The sequence below is a fragment of the Sinohyriopsis cumingii genome, unplaced genomic scaffold, assembly GCF_028554795.1.
Source record: "Sinohyriopsis cumingii isolate HCF-2022 unplaced genomic scaffold, ASM2855479v2 utg001918l, whole genome shotgun sequence".
NCBI classification, from domain to species: domain Eukaryota; kingdom Metazoa; phylum Mollusca; class Bivalvia; order Unionida; family Unionidae; genus Sinohyriopsis; species Sinohyriopsis cumingii.
In genome coordinates this window covers 61,008-76,128 of record NW_028316082.1, presented here as the reverse complement: position 1 = coordinate 76,128, position 15,121 = coordinate 61,008, and the positions used below count along the sequence as shown (strand labels likewise).

The following is a 15,121-nucleotide window of genomic DNA, read 5'->3' as shown; positions in this document are numbered from 1 at the left end:
CCGACCCACGAGAAGCTACGGGCAGGCTTTCTCACGTACCCACGTTAGCCGAGCCTGAGATTCGAACTCATTCAGACAGAGGTGAGATGGCAGTGATCCGTAACGGTGAGTGCTTTAGACCACTCGGCCACTCGGGGCCCCAATCGATTTGTTAGTAACTTTTATAACTTTCATTACACAAAACCACTTCTGTATTCAGGGCTTCGCGGAGTAAATTCAACAAAAATGTCTCATCAGTGTCGTCGTAATCTACCCAGTCGTCGTGATCGTCAAAAGCAAATATAGACAGACCACCATGGGAGTATTTTTCTACCAGCCAATATCAAGTTTATTGAATTTTTTATCGTAACGGGTGTAAAGTCATGGTGGAAGTAAGGGCACTTTCGGAAAACCGCATCCAGCAGTAATGATCCAAATATTTATCCTGACCTACCATGCAGACAACCCCAAAGCAGGTAAAATCATCGAGAAATAGTGGCCCATTGTAGAATCGTCGGACGAACTAAAGTTAATCATAGATAACAAACCTGTAGTCGCCTACCGGAGACCACAAAACCTCAAGGACATCCTACTCAGGCGAAGCTAACTTCAATCACTAATCAAGGCTACCGTAATCAATCTGGCCCCGCTGGTGATAAAAGGTGCAAAACCTGTCAACAGAGACTACGCCATTTTCGAGTACAGTGACTAGAAAATAATTAAACATGCATGGTCCAAGCAAAACGTACAAAACAGAGAATGTCATTTATCTCATCACATGTAAGATCGATAACCTTCAATATGTTGGAAAAACTGAAAAGCCACAAAAAAGGACCAACCTTCATAGATCTGATTGGATGAAAAAGATGTACTGAAGCCCGGTCGAAGAACCTTTCTCCTTCCCCTGGATACAATTTCAGTGATACAACACTTATTGCAATTGCCCAACACCCAAACTGGAGTTCCCCAACCAGGAAAGAAAAGGAATCTTAATGGATACGCCGCGTTCGAACATTGAAGCCATTAGGTTTAAACCAAGAAGACTAGGAGAAGACATCCGTGCACAAATAAAACTTTCTTTTACAGCCGACACATTTTCTTTTAAATAATTCTTAAATTTGCTTAAAACATATGACTACTATAACAATGAAATATCCGGGAAATAATGTGCGCTTACATACATTTACATACAATAACAGATGTCGTTATGACTCATCAATTTCTAGTTCAAGACAATTATTTTCCAGTATCAGCAACTAGCTGAAATAAGCTAGTTGAAAAATAATACAGTCAGAAGGTTTAATTCCTGTACAAACAGCCATGTAAAGTTTCGCAAACATAACAGTTTTCTGTTTTATTTGCTTGTCGTGTCTATGTTTTCTATTTGACTTTGAAAGAGAGAGACAGACAGACAGAGAAAAAGAGAAAGACAGAGATAAAGAGACAGAAAGAGAGAGACAGACAGACTAATAGAGAGTGAAAAAACATATGAACTAAGAATGTGTATTGCTAGAAAATTAGTCTTTCCTTTGTATACTGAACACTACATGTATACGAACAAGGGTGAATTGGAATTGCTAAGACGTTTGGTATCCAACTAAACATCATAAAATAGAGAAAAACCATCACGTTCTGTATAAAACAACAAATAATTTATTTCCATAGAATACAGGGTAGAAACTTAAAAATAGTTGTGTATTATATCCCAAGTACTCCTAAACGTTTATCACAAGTCCAACTGCATAAAGTTCAGCAGATTTTCCAGTGGTATTCCAATTGAATTCAATATTGAACGTATTGATGTACATGTAGTGTCGATGTGCCGATAACCTGAATTTTGGCGATGTGCTAAGAGTGTTTTGATGCATTACAATAGTATAATCCAGGACAACGTTTCTCTTTGAATTTTCAGTAATTTCAAATTAAAGTTTTTTTCCATAAATATTACTTACGAGCACTTGGTGCTTCCGGTGAATAATAATTTGGCTAAATTACTCCACTCAAATGAAAATCCTGAATACCAAAAATACTGATTATGCTAAAGATAGTGATGCAAGAATGAATAATTTCTCAAGCACACAACATTATACAACATAAAATATACATAAGTGGAACCAGGATGAGGGCCATATGTTCTTTTCTAGGAAATACTAAGTTGTTTACAAGATAAACTCCGGCCCTGAAAGTATAATAAAGAACTTTGTAGGCATTAGGTACAACAGGTTTGACCATGGGAAATAACAAATCGTTAGACTCAGATTATGATGAACATGTTATACTGACCATTTAAAATGGTCAAGATATGTAATCTTATCTAGCATGGAAATAAGAACAAAGTAATATGTTGTTTATAAATCAATGTCCCAAGTCAGGTAGACAATGAAATTGGACAAGGTCAAGTACAATATAGTTAAGATATAGTCACTTGGTAAAACTAACAAGTAATAGAAACAAATAATACAAGACATTAGACATGTGAAAGGTGTAAGCATGTATGGGTTGATATTTAAACCTTTATGTTGTTTGACACCCGTACTTATGAAGTAAAGTCATCCCCGTGATGTGAATGAAAAGATTAAAAATAGGCAACAAGAACGTGTTATGTTTGTATGACAGCATCAGAGTTAATGATTTTAGCCCGTAATATAACATATGTTACCGTTGGGGAAAATATTTTTAAATCATGAACATCAGCTTGTCTAATCATACATTGTTAATCCTGTTCTACCTGTCTAAAATTATTTTCGAATTCGCTAACCTTGCTACTGTATATATAATTATATTGAAAGCAGTGATACAAGCTAGGCCAGTTAAACTGAGGTGAGTTAATTGCGTCAGCGGCTGTTGTAACGAAGGGAATTCTTGTCTCTTATGTCAGATATTTCCCTTCAACATACACTTCCTCCTCCGAGACCTAATTATTCTCACCAATAGCAACATGACTGGTTCTGAAGCGTCTTTGTGAAACACTATTTTTTCCTGGACACATCATGTTAAATATGCATTGATTGTTAACGGTTCTGATGGAATGCTTTCGACGCTGCCTTATAAATTACTCACACCAGTATCACCTAAAGTTCTGTTTGAATTCGAGGCGATTGATGGGTTGTAACTTTTTTATGGCATAATATCCTGAACAGCACCGAAATGAGGGACTCTCTAAATTCACTATTTCGTATCACATAGACGATAGGGTTCCAAATGACTGAGCATTTCGCTAAAATTCCCGGCAGTGATTTACCGAGAGTAGTTATTGAGTTAGGATTTATCAGTACTGTCACGATGGAAACAATGGCGTATGGGGTCCAAGATAGTAGGAAGAAACCTGGAAATGAGGAAACATATTTTTATGAATGCATATGGTAACAAGATAGCTATATTTCCATGTTGGGTTTTATTTATGTAGCACGTTTCATATTCAATAACACTACTTCATGTATTCAAAGACAATTCTGGGGAGACACAAAACATCAATATGTAAAAGTAAAAATGCAATTTTACAGCAATCAATAGAACAACCAAATAATCAGAGTCGTTTGATCGACCTATTATCCCATAAAACGGAAAATAGCCATGAAATTAGTTGATATATGATAGTATGCTTTAGCTAATGGTATGTTATATATAAATCATTATGGATTCTTCCACTCCAGTATACTATTTTACGTTGGCAACAGTTTATTTTCGGACCTTCAGAGTACGAAGCTTCATCACGTGTTTGCAAACTTTATCGGCTCGCTGCCACTTAAGGCTCTGCAACCGGAAGGTCTCTGTCTTTAAATGAGATAGGCAATGAACTAAGCCTGCACATAACAAAGAGAATAAAACACAAAGACGTTAAAAACCACATGGAATATTTAACAAAAACATGGAATAGCAATAGCTGAATTTAGAAACTACAAGGAATCAGACGTTGAAATAATAACATTCATCCTTACGCTAGGACTCATCATCCAAAATCACTGATAAATCATTCAACGGTATCAGCTGCTTATGACGATATTTTCTAGCAAACCAGTTCCATCATTCCGTATAGCTCAAACGTTTAGAGACACTGTAGACACAGAAATGTGCCGATAAAGCAAAGTCTTGTGGAGTCAAATGATTTGACAGATGCTCACCGTCGAACACAATTACTAGTCAAAAGCCAAAACATTGAGAACCGGACTGTTACACGCAATGTTTGAATGTCTTACAAGGTTTGCTGTATCCCATATTTTGGGGAAACATCCGGATTAAATAGTAGAATGAATATTTACAGATTGGATTCGCACACAAAGAACACATGAAAAGAAGCACATTGGTGTATCATTTATCTTTGCCAGCCACACTTTCAGTAGCTTCTTTTTGACAAGAGTCAACATTATTTCAATAACTGAGCACATATAATTGAATTTCAAATTCATCTGTTAGATCCTCAGACAGCGAGTGCGCAAACTAGGCGGCATAATCAGGATTAATTTTCACGGGCTAAAATTGCATGAAACGACATGATATAAAAGCAACCTAAAATATAATTTTGCTCAATTAAGTTTCGTTTTATAAAACCCATTATCTCATCATCCTTTCTAACCTTTAAAGAAGAAGAAATATCATATTTGAAAATCGATATAATTTTATTTGATTTGAATTTTAATCAGTTAAAAGATAATATATATATATATATATATATATATATATATATATATATATATATAATTACTTTTTAAAAAACGGGAGACGTACTTCTGCACAGGTGCATAGTAACTGTAAGATCACATGGTCGATTACTATATTCTCTTGACCGTAATCGAAAACAAACTTTCGGGAAACGATTAATCGAATTTTCAGAGATGGTTCATATATAACATTATCTATACAGACATATCTAAAGATATTTAAATTATGACTTACTAGGAATGCTCTTAATCCATGGTGCAGAATCTAATCACACTAATGTGTTAAAAAGAACTGCTTATACAATTTTTAAGCTTTCGGGGAACAAATATATGCGTGTTGATATGTGCTAATTTAAAATTAAATGCAATGGAAACAAATTAGTTTATGAAATTGATATTGCTAACATTTTTTTATTACTTTTTTTTTTGTTATTTTCTGTATTGAAATAAACGATAACATGCCTTAATAAGTTATTAGCTGCTTGTTGTATGTGTATGGATAATGGTATTGTAGTGAAATAGAAATACATTACCAATGATCGCACACCTTCCAGTCCTATGAAAACGTTAACTTCCATTACTTACTGTGGTCCATGTTATCCCAACAAGAAAAGGAAGTACTTTCAATGTACATGTATTAAAATGCATTGAAGCTCTCATTGGTGGAGAGATCTTACTTTTATTCAATGCACAGACAATAAATATTATCTCCGCTGCAACACAAATCAGAAGCAAGAGTAATATACATTAGAAACGAACGTTGAGAATGTGATACATAAAAATATGTTTAATAATATTAGTGTTGCTGTCATTGCCATTTTCAATGTACGTCAAGTTAAAGTATATTCTGAACAATCATTTTGGGTAGCAAGTGTAACGTTCTTGTTATTAAAACCATATCCATATCAGAAGTTTTAAACATGAATGGGTTACACCATCGTGTGCTGCTCTTTTAGCGGTTATTAAATAGTTATAAAATGGCAGAGAACACTGTTTCACATCAACCAATAGCATCTATACTTTTAACATCTAATATTTCCATATCCATAAAAGCACTTCCTTTGATATCGTATGATGATTTGTTAGCACCAATATATATTGTTAATTTTGTACATATTTTTATGTTTTCCACCGTTATTACACTTACTTATTACAACGTTCATCCAGTATTTGTATCATTTGTGCTGTTATCAGTTTAATTAAATTAAGTCTTAGCTGGAGATACACTTTCCATTTATTTGTCTATTTAAGTCGAATGTCTTTTGCTGCATTATGGCAAAATTGAAATGTAACCCATCTATCCAGTAATACATTATTACATATTTCCAAGCACATTTTCCAATTCACGTGTGCACATAAAAAATAAACATGTGTGTGTTATAACTTTGTACTTTGATATTGTATTATTAGTCCTGCTTTTATTTACGTGTTTGCCAGGATACCTGTATTTGGTGTCTACAAATACGAATCTACTTGTTTCAATAAGGAACTGGAATTATAAAGTCATGTCTATATATTATATGGACATTATTATTATACGGCTGTAAGACAATTTCTGATGGGATATTAGTAATACAAGTTGAATTTACGTTAATAAATACATTTTGCAAGAGACTCATTTTGGTGATATTCTTCGAATCACCTAGAAATTAGTTTCTTTTCCATGTGTATCTTTCAAAATGTTTGATACATTTGGTCAAAACGTCCTTATCAATGAGTCTCCTGCGTTCAACATAAGTCCTCTACCAATAATGTTCCCGTCAGGCAGATTATGTAAATGGGAAAGACTGCTCCACTTCGGAGATATTAATTCCGTAGAGTAGTATAAATGTCTCTTTTAAAAATACAGAGATAACCGAACCAATTATGCTCATGAATTAAGCAAAAATAAAAACTAATTATTATGGTGCGTTTTGACCCATTTAATATGTTAATCATTGATGGTGCATTATATATCCGGACTTTATACATTCTTTCGTCCTTGAAAATGCAGACACCTTACGCTGATGGGTCTGCTAGAAATTTTGAAACAATCTGCGAAAAGTAAAATCCCCTTGATGTCATGCATTCGGAAATAAAACGTGTATAAAGTGCAGTACAACTTTAGACCCATTTGTTTTGTTGGTTTTTTTGTGTGTGTCTTTTTCAACGTGCCAAAATGATTAGCTACGTGCCTTAATGAAACAAAAACGGAAGCATATTACTATTTTTTCTTTAACATATTAACGAGTCATCTTGTTTTGAAAGTGCATTTTGATATCAATATTTGTTCTGTAAGAAAACATACACGATTGTGCCCTTCTCAACAATCATGAACGACTATACTTTATGATATCCAACTGGAACAAAGAGAACGATATATATCCGATCTAGCTATTCTCACACGCAGGAAACATGTTATCCATAACATCCTAACGATTATCCCTTACCCATTACATCCACCATTAAGTTTAAACAAAATGCATTCTTTGAAAACATTGTTCAAATGTGCTTACCTGTCATCAATAATACGGTGATTGCAACCGATATCTCTAAAGAGAACATCTTTTCTGTTGGGGTATTTATATGACGAAAGTCCTTACTTCTAGCTTTCTTCCGCATCTATAGAAGAAAAGACAAGTACATCAAAACTATTCCATTAATAAAGATAAGAATTGTTTCTAAATTAGATGATAATTATGGCAATGCTTAATTATCGACCTTCTCAAATACGTTAGGGTGAAAGCTTGATAGAATGTCTCTGATTCTGCTTGATGACATATAACATGGTCAGATTCTATTCTCTCAAAGGGCTAATACTATAGTTTACTAATTGTGAACTGCCTAGAGGTGATTTGGAATGGTAACCTCTCAAAATATAAACCGCCCTACATAAGATGATAATAAAATTCAATTCCATCTACAATTTCAACATGTGCACGCTGAGGTCGAATAAAGGTCAAACTTCTGGGTCTCCATGGAATGGAACGTTCATTTAAAACACAACAAAAAAGATGAACATTACCTCCTCAGTTATGACTGTTCTAATCCTTTCGTTATGCTAGTCACTGCTAATCTTGTGCTGCCGTATTAATTCTAATATTGGTTAGTGCCATGCTGTGTTTTGCATTACTTGGAGGTACGGACGTTTTGCACATTGTTTGTATCTTTACTTCACCATTTCCTCTTTTTGTGTTAGAAAAGTGTGTTTAGAAATATATATATACCTCTAAGTTGTGTCCTACGTTAAACAATCATCTGAAAATGGTACCTGTGTTCGAGATTCTGTTAAATATTCCTGTGATTACCACAAATCAGGGAAATCTAAATTCAAATGCAATACATTCTCTGGAACAGATGACATGACTGGTTTGAGTAATAGTATGCACCAACATTTGCATTAGGAGGAATAGTAATCTAATGAAGGAGTATCTGTACAGAAATCTATGTTTTGAACTCCACTACGTGTAGTGTATTGTCATTATTAGCAGTCTCTTGACTGTTTGATATAATCACATTAGGTCCATCATTATGGTTGGCAGCCATCATTTATTTTTCGAAAACTGAATCTCTAAAAACGATTAAAGAAACTAGCACATTCGTTTTCACCAGCAAACTACATTCCTAGAAACAAGCAATCAAACAAACACACATTCTTGTTAATAAATAAGCAAGCGTCACTATAAACAAAAAGCATCAGTAAGGGAAATAATATTTTTCAATAATACACACATACCTCCATTAAACGACAATCAATAGCCAGATGGGCTGAGGGTGTTGATAGGAGCATTAACAAATGCATATTCACAGAAATACATGCAAATACACCTAAGGCGTTGTCAGTTTTAATTTGTATTTATGTTAATCAGAACGTTTAAAAGATACCAGCAAGCAAGGTACAACAAAAATATTCATTTCAAAAATTTATAATAAAATATATAACGAAAAGATGCATCAGTGTAAATGCTACAAAACTAAAATGCAAACAACCTTTTATAACGGTTTCTCTGTTAATTGAAATTCTGTTTCTATTTAGCTGTTAATGCCAAACATTGGTATCAGTCAAGTTCATGTCTTCAGCTTCTTCCCTCCTTTGTAACTCGTAATCCTTGTTTGTAACGAATAGATCTTAAATCTTCACACACAAAAAAACCCAGACTGGATGAATACATAAAACTGATTCTTCTCTTCGTCACTAACATTTCATATTCCGAAGAACCACCTACACAAACAAATCATGTGACATAATTGTTAAGCCGATGTTTCTGTCACTATGAGACAAAGTCCTCAATCTGAGTATAAAATGCTGATTGGCTGATTTCGGACCCATGTTATACCAAAAAGTCTTCGAATCTCTGCCGCATGTTTGAACGGGAAGATATCTTATTATTTTCCTTGTATGTAGTGCGTACTTGACCTTTGTGAAATGAACCATTAATTCGGCCACAAATGCGCAGACTGCATGGGGTACCTTTTCATTTTATATCAGTATCATGACGCTGCCATGAGTGGACATCCTGTCTGAAGAACTGTTTTTCTCTCAAACAGCATATACCAGTGGAACATCTGGTTCTCCAATAGGGCTATTTGATTTATTATCAATTAAAAGCAGCGCAGAATATCAAGCATAATATCAAGAGATTGGTTTTCAAGCAAAACCTTAATTAGATTTTGAACATCTTTAGATACTGCACCGTGAATAGATGAGAATACTTGGTTAAGCTCTATACATCATAGAATATAGTAGGTTTCAACATAACAAATGTTCCAAAACTGACTTACAGCCCTTTGCGCATAGAACGAATGTGATACTCTGAAATATTTTTTATCTTTTTCTAACGACTTGGTTAGATTATACTATATCAGGTGCACTACACTGCTACACAAAAAAAGAAAGAAAACATGGTAGAGGCCCACCCGAGTGGAATAAACACAGATTGCAACTAAAAGAAGTGACAAGTCTAATGTAATGATAGTGATACATTCGGTCAAGTGGCAAATGTTGTTCATTCACACAAACAACTTCGAACGTTTGTTAGGAAGCAAGATGATCTTGAACGCCTTTGTAGCGATCCATATCACATGCCCGTTCTTTCACGTCAACACATTAACATATGTGAACTTACCATCAGAGAAAACTCTTGCCGATTGCGATGACTAATGTATCGTATTCACATTGTAGAGACTATTCTCAAGGTGAGTGACGTATAGTTCAAGGTTTTTCATCACGTCATGAGTGGCTGTAGCAATAAACTCCTCTCTGTAACCCAACAAACCCGTACATAAACATTTGGTACAAAGTCAGGATATCACCTTTAAGTTGGTCCATTTGCAAAGATGGTACTTATTTATATTTCCGTAAGTTGTATTTTTTTATAGAGTCGGGATTAATCAGGGAGGGTCACATTCATTGTACTCATAGGTGAGAGGTTGAGAAATATTCATTATATTGCTACGCGTATTGCATAAACTGTTTTTGCCCAATCGTATTTTTCTTGCCAGCTGAAAAACCGATTTTGTTACTGATAAGTTAGACAAGTAGGTATGTTCTCAGTAGCCAGTCCATCCCGCTTAAGTTATTTGGATATGATCCTACTTTCAAATAAAAGGTCAGTTCCATATGAATTTGGGCTATTAAGATGTGAAATGCGTTTTATGATTATCAGAAGAATTTAATATTATTATGTGAAATCGTATAAACAACCCGAAGTTTCTCTACGTCGTTATCGTCGGTAAATCGTGACGCGTCTCAACCTTGTTTCTGTCGCTGACCTTAGATGATTGCAGCATGAAACAAGAACAAATACACCCTTCCAGAAATAGTAATCACCTCTTAAACCTAGACCCCATGGACGGACCCCTAGCATAGTAACATTGGATCGGATGATCGCGATGAACACACACAATAACAATTGAGATAATATCTGGCCATTATGTTATTTGGGTTTGCTGTCCTTTTGTAAACTAAACCAAAGAATCTCCTCTTTTCTATCCGCTTCCCGATTCAACCTGTTTAGAATAAATTATTATAAACAACCATCGAGCTGGAACCCACGGCTCCAATTGGCAAGCGTTTGATTCATTTAGATCTTTCTTTTCTAATCCTAACATACACACCTGGTACATTAACAGCTTTAACATTCCGGTGTCCGGTGTGTGTGTGTGTGTGTGTGTGTGTGTGTGTGTGTGTATGTGTGTGTGAGAGAGAGAGAGATAGAGAGAGAGAGATTTGGAATTTTAACGTAGCTTTAACAACATTCAGTCATATCGCTACGATGTCTGCAGTGTGGCAGATTATAATGATGTCTAGCACTGGTATCATGTCGCAGTCTCAGACATAGCATTATGTCCCGCCTAGTCACCAGGCCGACCAGTCCTAACACTAACCACTTAATGCTGAGCGCAAAGCGAAGCATCTCCGAGTACCATATTTGTAAGTCTTTGTTATGACTCAGCCTAGGATCAAACCCACGACCTCCCGCATCCAAGGCAGACGCTCTAACCACTAGGCCACCATAGCGGTTCAAACTTCCGGCGAAAAACACCGAAATAAATGTTGTGTAGTAGATCAGAGCAATAAATATTTTTTTAAACCACAAAAGAGGGCCTAATAATAATCACCTGTATCACCGGATTCACTGAATGGGAATTAAGCTGAGCATAAAATAAGTTCCCTTCAATGAACCAACGTAATATTTAAACCGTTTTTTTAACAAATAATAGCCAGAAAATTAACTTCAATTTTGTTACCTTAACAAACTGTAAAAGATATTGCAATGTTTTTCCAGTTATATATTAAGTCTGGTATTTTTAAATGTTCTCATTCCTTATTCTTTATTAATATTTTGCAATGAGAATCAATTCTTTGGATGTTTTCGTTTGATAAGGTTTAGTTTACTTATTCATTAACATTTTTTTCTAGAATTACACTGTGCTCTATGGCGTTTGAAAACAATTCCTTTCTTGGAATTAGTATGCTTTCTTTCAAGGAAATTTTGGATTATATCACTGTGATACATCTAGACTGTTGTCACATTAGCACATTCAAGACCACTGGCACATCCCTATATTCGACATTGACATTCAGTAGGATCGCCACTATAATTTATTCGAAATACCACTAGAACTCATCCGGAATGCTTTATACTTTCGTACGTATTATGGAACATTCATGACTAATCGAAATTTAATTCACAAAGCTGAAAGTTCTTTTTTAAGTTTTCCTTTTGTATTCCAAATAATTAAATTATTTGTTGAATTTTACAAAACGTGCTTGTTCTTTTTTTTTTTTTTTTTTTTTTTGGCTCTTTGCCTTTACTTAAATTAAGACCAGAATTCCCAACAGGAAATTTGATCACTCCATGAAGACGTTGACTGGTCACGAAATATGTTCATCAATACGAACATTGTTGCTGAACATGGCCAGTGTATTTCAATGCATTAAACCTAAGACAATAAAAGATGATATTCAACTAACTATACGAGATACATAGCTATTAAGGAAGGAATTTGGGCATCTATCCTCAAGCTGGATCAGGTCCTAGGTATAATGTTCAGTTGAAATAACTCTTAAATGGCAATGAGAAATTGTAAAAACCGTCAATGAACTTGCAATGAGATAAGTCACAATAGACAGTGTATAACCTTAAAGTTAAGTGTGTTTTATGTGATAAGTGTCTTTGTTTTCCGGAAACTCATGTCTTTTCAAACATTGGTTAAAAAAGAAAGTCAAAATAGATCCGAAAAGGTCAAACTTCGGTTTGCATATTACATTCTGAATCAAGGTAACGAGAAATCGAGGCATGTAATTGAACACAATAATATTCAACTGAAAGCTAGCAACAGTCATACACAATTAAGCCTCCTACTGAATTCCAACATGTTGTGTCAAACTCTTCAGACAATAAACTGCAATATTTCAACTAATTGGGGATAGGAACTAAAGCGCCAATCACGGCGCAATTATAAAGGCTCAGAATGTTTTGTGCAACGTCTCGTCATGTTTGCTTGCAAACAGTATACAACCTCTTTATCACGTGCTGTCGACACAGACGTACCATTAGAAGTCAAAGTCGGGTTTTCCTGAATTTCGATTACTTTAATAGTCATTCCTGTCATGGATTTGTTGCATTTGCTTCCTGTAGACATTGTTTAAATGAAAATAAAAAGGACGGCAATCGAAAACATTTATTTGTGTATGTATGTATGTATTTATTTGTGGATGGATGGATGGATGCATATATGTATGCAATTGTGTGATATAACTTGCCCCAAAACCATCTTGAAGGTATATATACATAGTGCTGTTGCTTAGTATTCATATCCAAAACTATTTCTTTGCTTCTGGGCCTTTTCATAGTTTATGTATGAATTTATTTATTTATTTATTTATTTATTTATTTATTGTATCCTTATCTACATTAGAATAGTGGTCGTTGCCAGTATTAAGGTCTCCTATTCAACAGCAAAACGAGCAGCAGCACAATACATTTGATTATCAACTCACATCAAAAAGTGTTTATAATATCTCTCTGAAGTTTTTTACAACGCTCATTCATTAATCATGAAACTGAACATGGCAGAATAATTGAAATGTACATCATGTAAACAGTGTCGAATATGTCCCACTATTTGACGAAATTGGCATTGTTGAGTTTGAGAGTCTGTTCACACCGTTGCACGGGTCGCATGGAGAACACCTGTGTTTGATTGTTACCTGGCAAAGTATTCTCTATTGGGGTTGTGTTCAGGAGGATGTGCCCATATTGCTCTGTAAAATGGCAAGTTGTCATTAAGGCACATTTCTTGTCATATGATCTTTTCAAAAATTCTATTCCGATATGAAGTTTTGTAAATGCCGACCACCTTTGCCATTATGTATCATGGGATCCCACTTTTTACAATTGTTAATATGTTTGCTGAAAAAGGCTTAATAGCATCTACACTTTTGGTTTCCATACGTTATTGCATAACACCTAAAGGTTCTGCTTTCTCTAATTCAGCTTGTCAAAAAGTGTTTTAATAGTCTTGCTTGTGACAAAATGGAAATCCTTTCATCTACGTAAGACCTGTTTTAAAAATAATTTACAGTTGGCTTTGTTTGTATTTTACAATTCACGGATAGGAACCATGGTAACAGCAGGTTAAGGTTTATATAAACTTCATTCGCCACACTAACAAAAACGTTTCACTAAATTAGCATTACCTCTCTAATAATCAAGATTATTGAACACGATAATTACTCAACATTCGATTACTGTCCCTCATGTGCATTTAAACCGCGCTGTGTTTGTATCCAGTGTAGTACACAAAGCAAATTCACGACAACTCATAAATCATATGAGCAAGTTTTCATGCTTATAAAAGATAAAACACGCACAAGAAATGATGACATGAAGTTCAAAGAGAAAGGGTGAAAGAAAGATTATTACGATCTGTCTCAATCATTACAATGGAAAGTACTTACCACGTTGTATATTCCACAATAACAAGCAGTAACGCACACAACTGGAATAATGTAGCCGAAGAATATAAGACAAATCAAGTACGAAATGTCAAGTGGAGCTTTGCTTATGAAATTGATGCCACATGACAAGTGTGCGCCATCTATTTGAAAAGAACTCCATCCCGCCAAAGGAAAAATGGCCCAGATAAATCCATGACAGTAACAAGCCAACAAAATTAGCACACAGCGTTTTATGTCAGATTTAAATTTTGAAATATATTTTAATCGTATAGTCGTGTATCGGTTAAGTGCAATGACTGTTAAAATAGTTATTTATGTAATTCCAAGAAACGTGGTTACAAACCCATGATAAGTACAACCTTCCTGCTGAAAAATCCATTTCCCTGCGTAGCCTGACATGGTCACCATTGGCATTCCGATGGTACAGTGTAAAATATCACAAATGGCCAGGCCAGTTATATATACATTACAAGGCTTTCTTAAGTGACGATTCTTGAAAAACACAAGTATCACCGCAGCATTTTCGAAGAATCCCACAACAGGTACTATAGTCAGCAAAATAGCAATATTAGTAAACGCTTCATTAGAAAGTAGCTGCTGTGAATCTTCTGGTAGTGTAATATTCATGGTCGAAAAATTATTGCAGAGTGACTCCATTCCGAGAATCTATGATACCTCCTCGTCACAGGCACTCTATATTATACCCTCCTCTCCCATTTTGTCATTGGTTGCTTCGCCGCATATTTTCTCGTTCGGCAAGAATACTTATAACACTGCTTCATTTCAGACATGATAAATACAACGGACTCATTGCTTGTTTGATTGATCGTATTGCATTGTTTTTATACAGCTATTTTGTTTATACAAGTCCAATTCAATCGTAGAATCTCTCCGCAGGTAGCTATGGGTGATAATGAATCTTCCTACACTTGCGTTTTATAATGCGGTATTACCTAATACACGGTAAATACAGTTATCAGATCAATTCAATTATAATCGTATATTTCATTTCATGTAATCCGGTTTAATTCTTCTTATA

At 34.9% G+C, this 15,121-nt stretch overlaps 1 protein-coding gene across 1 annotated transcript; it reads right to left on the bottom strand.

The window, feature by feature from the left end:
• Window positions 1-3,050: 3,050 nt before the first annotated feature.
• Window positions 3,051-14,709, bottom strand: LOC149771372 (rhodopsin-like). The gene is made up of 4 exons (XM_089948542.1): window positions 14,553-14,709; window positions 14,083-14,222; window positions 7,133-7,238; window positions 3,051-3,304 (listed from the first exon to the last, which is right to left on the bottom strand). The coding sequence occupies exons 1-4, from the start codon at window positions 14,707-14,709 to the stop codon at window positions 3,051-3,053; spliced, it is 657 nt and encodes a 218-aa protein (XP_089804668.1).
• Window positions 14,710-15,121: the final 412 nt, after the last annotated feature.

What these genes read in the sequence shown, in the direction of transcription:
- LOC149771372 (XM_089948542.1), bottom strand. Translation starts at nt 14,709, where the DNA reads ATGAATATTACACTACCAGAAGATTCACAGCAGCTACTTTCTAATGAA. An exon ending in TCGTCACTTAAGAAAGCCTT is followed by an intron (nt 14,223 to 14,552) that starts GTAATGTATATA and finishes CTTTTCAAATAG; the next exon opens with ATGGCGCACACTTGTCATGT. An exon ending in ATTGTGGAATATACAACGTG is followed by an intron (nt 7,239 to 14,082) that starts GTAAGTACTTTC and finishes TTTCTTCTATAG; the next exon opens with ATGCGGAAGAAAGCTAGAAG.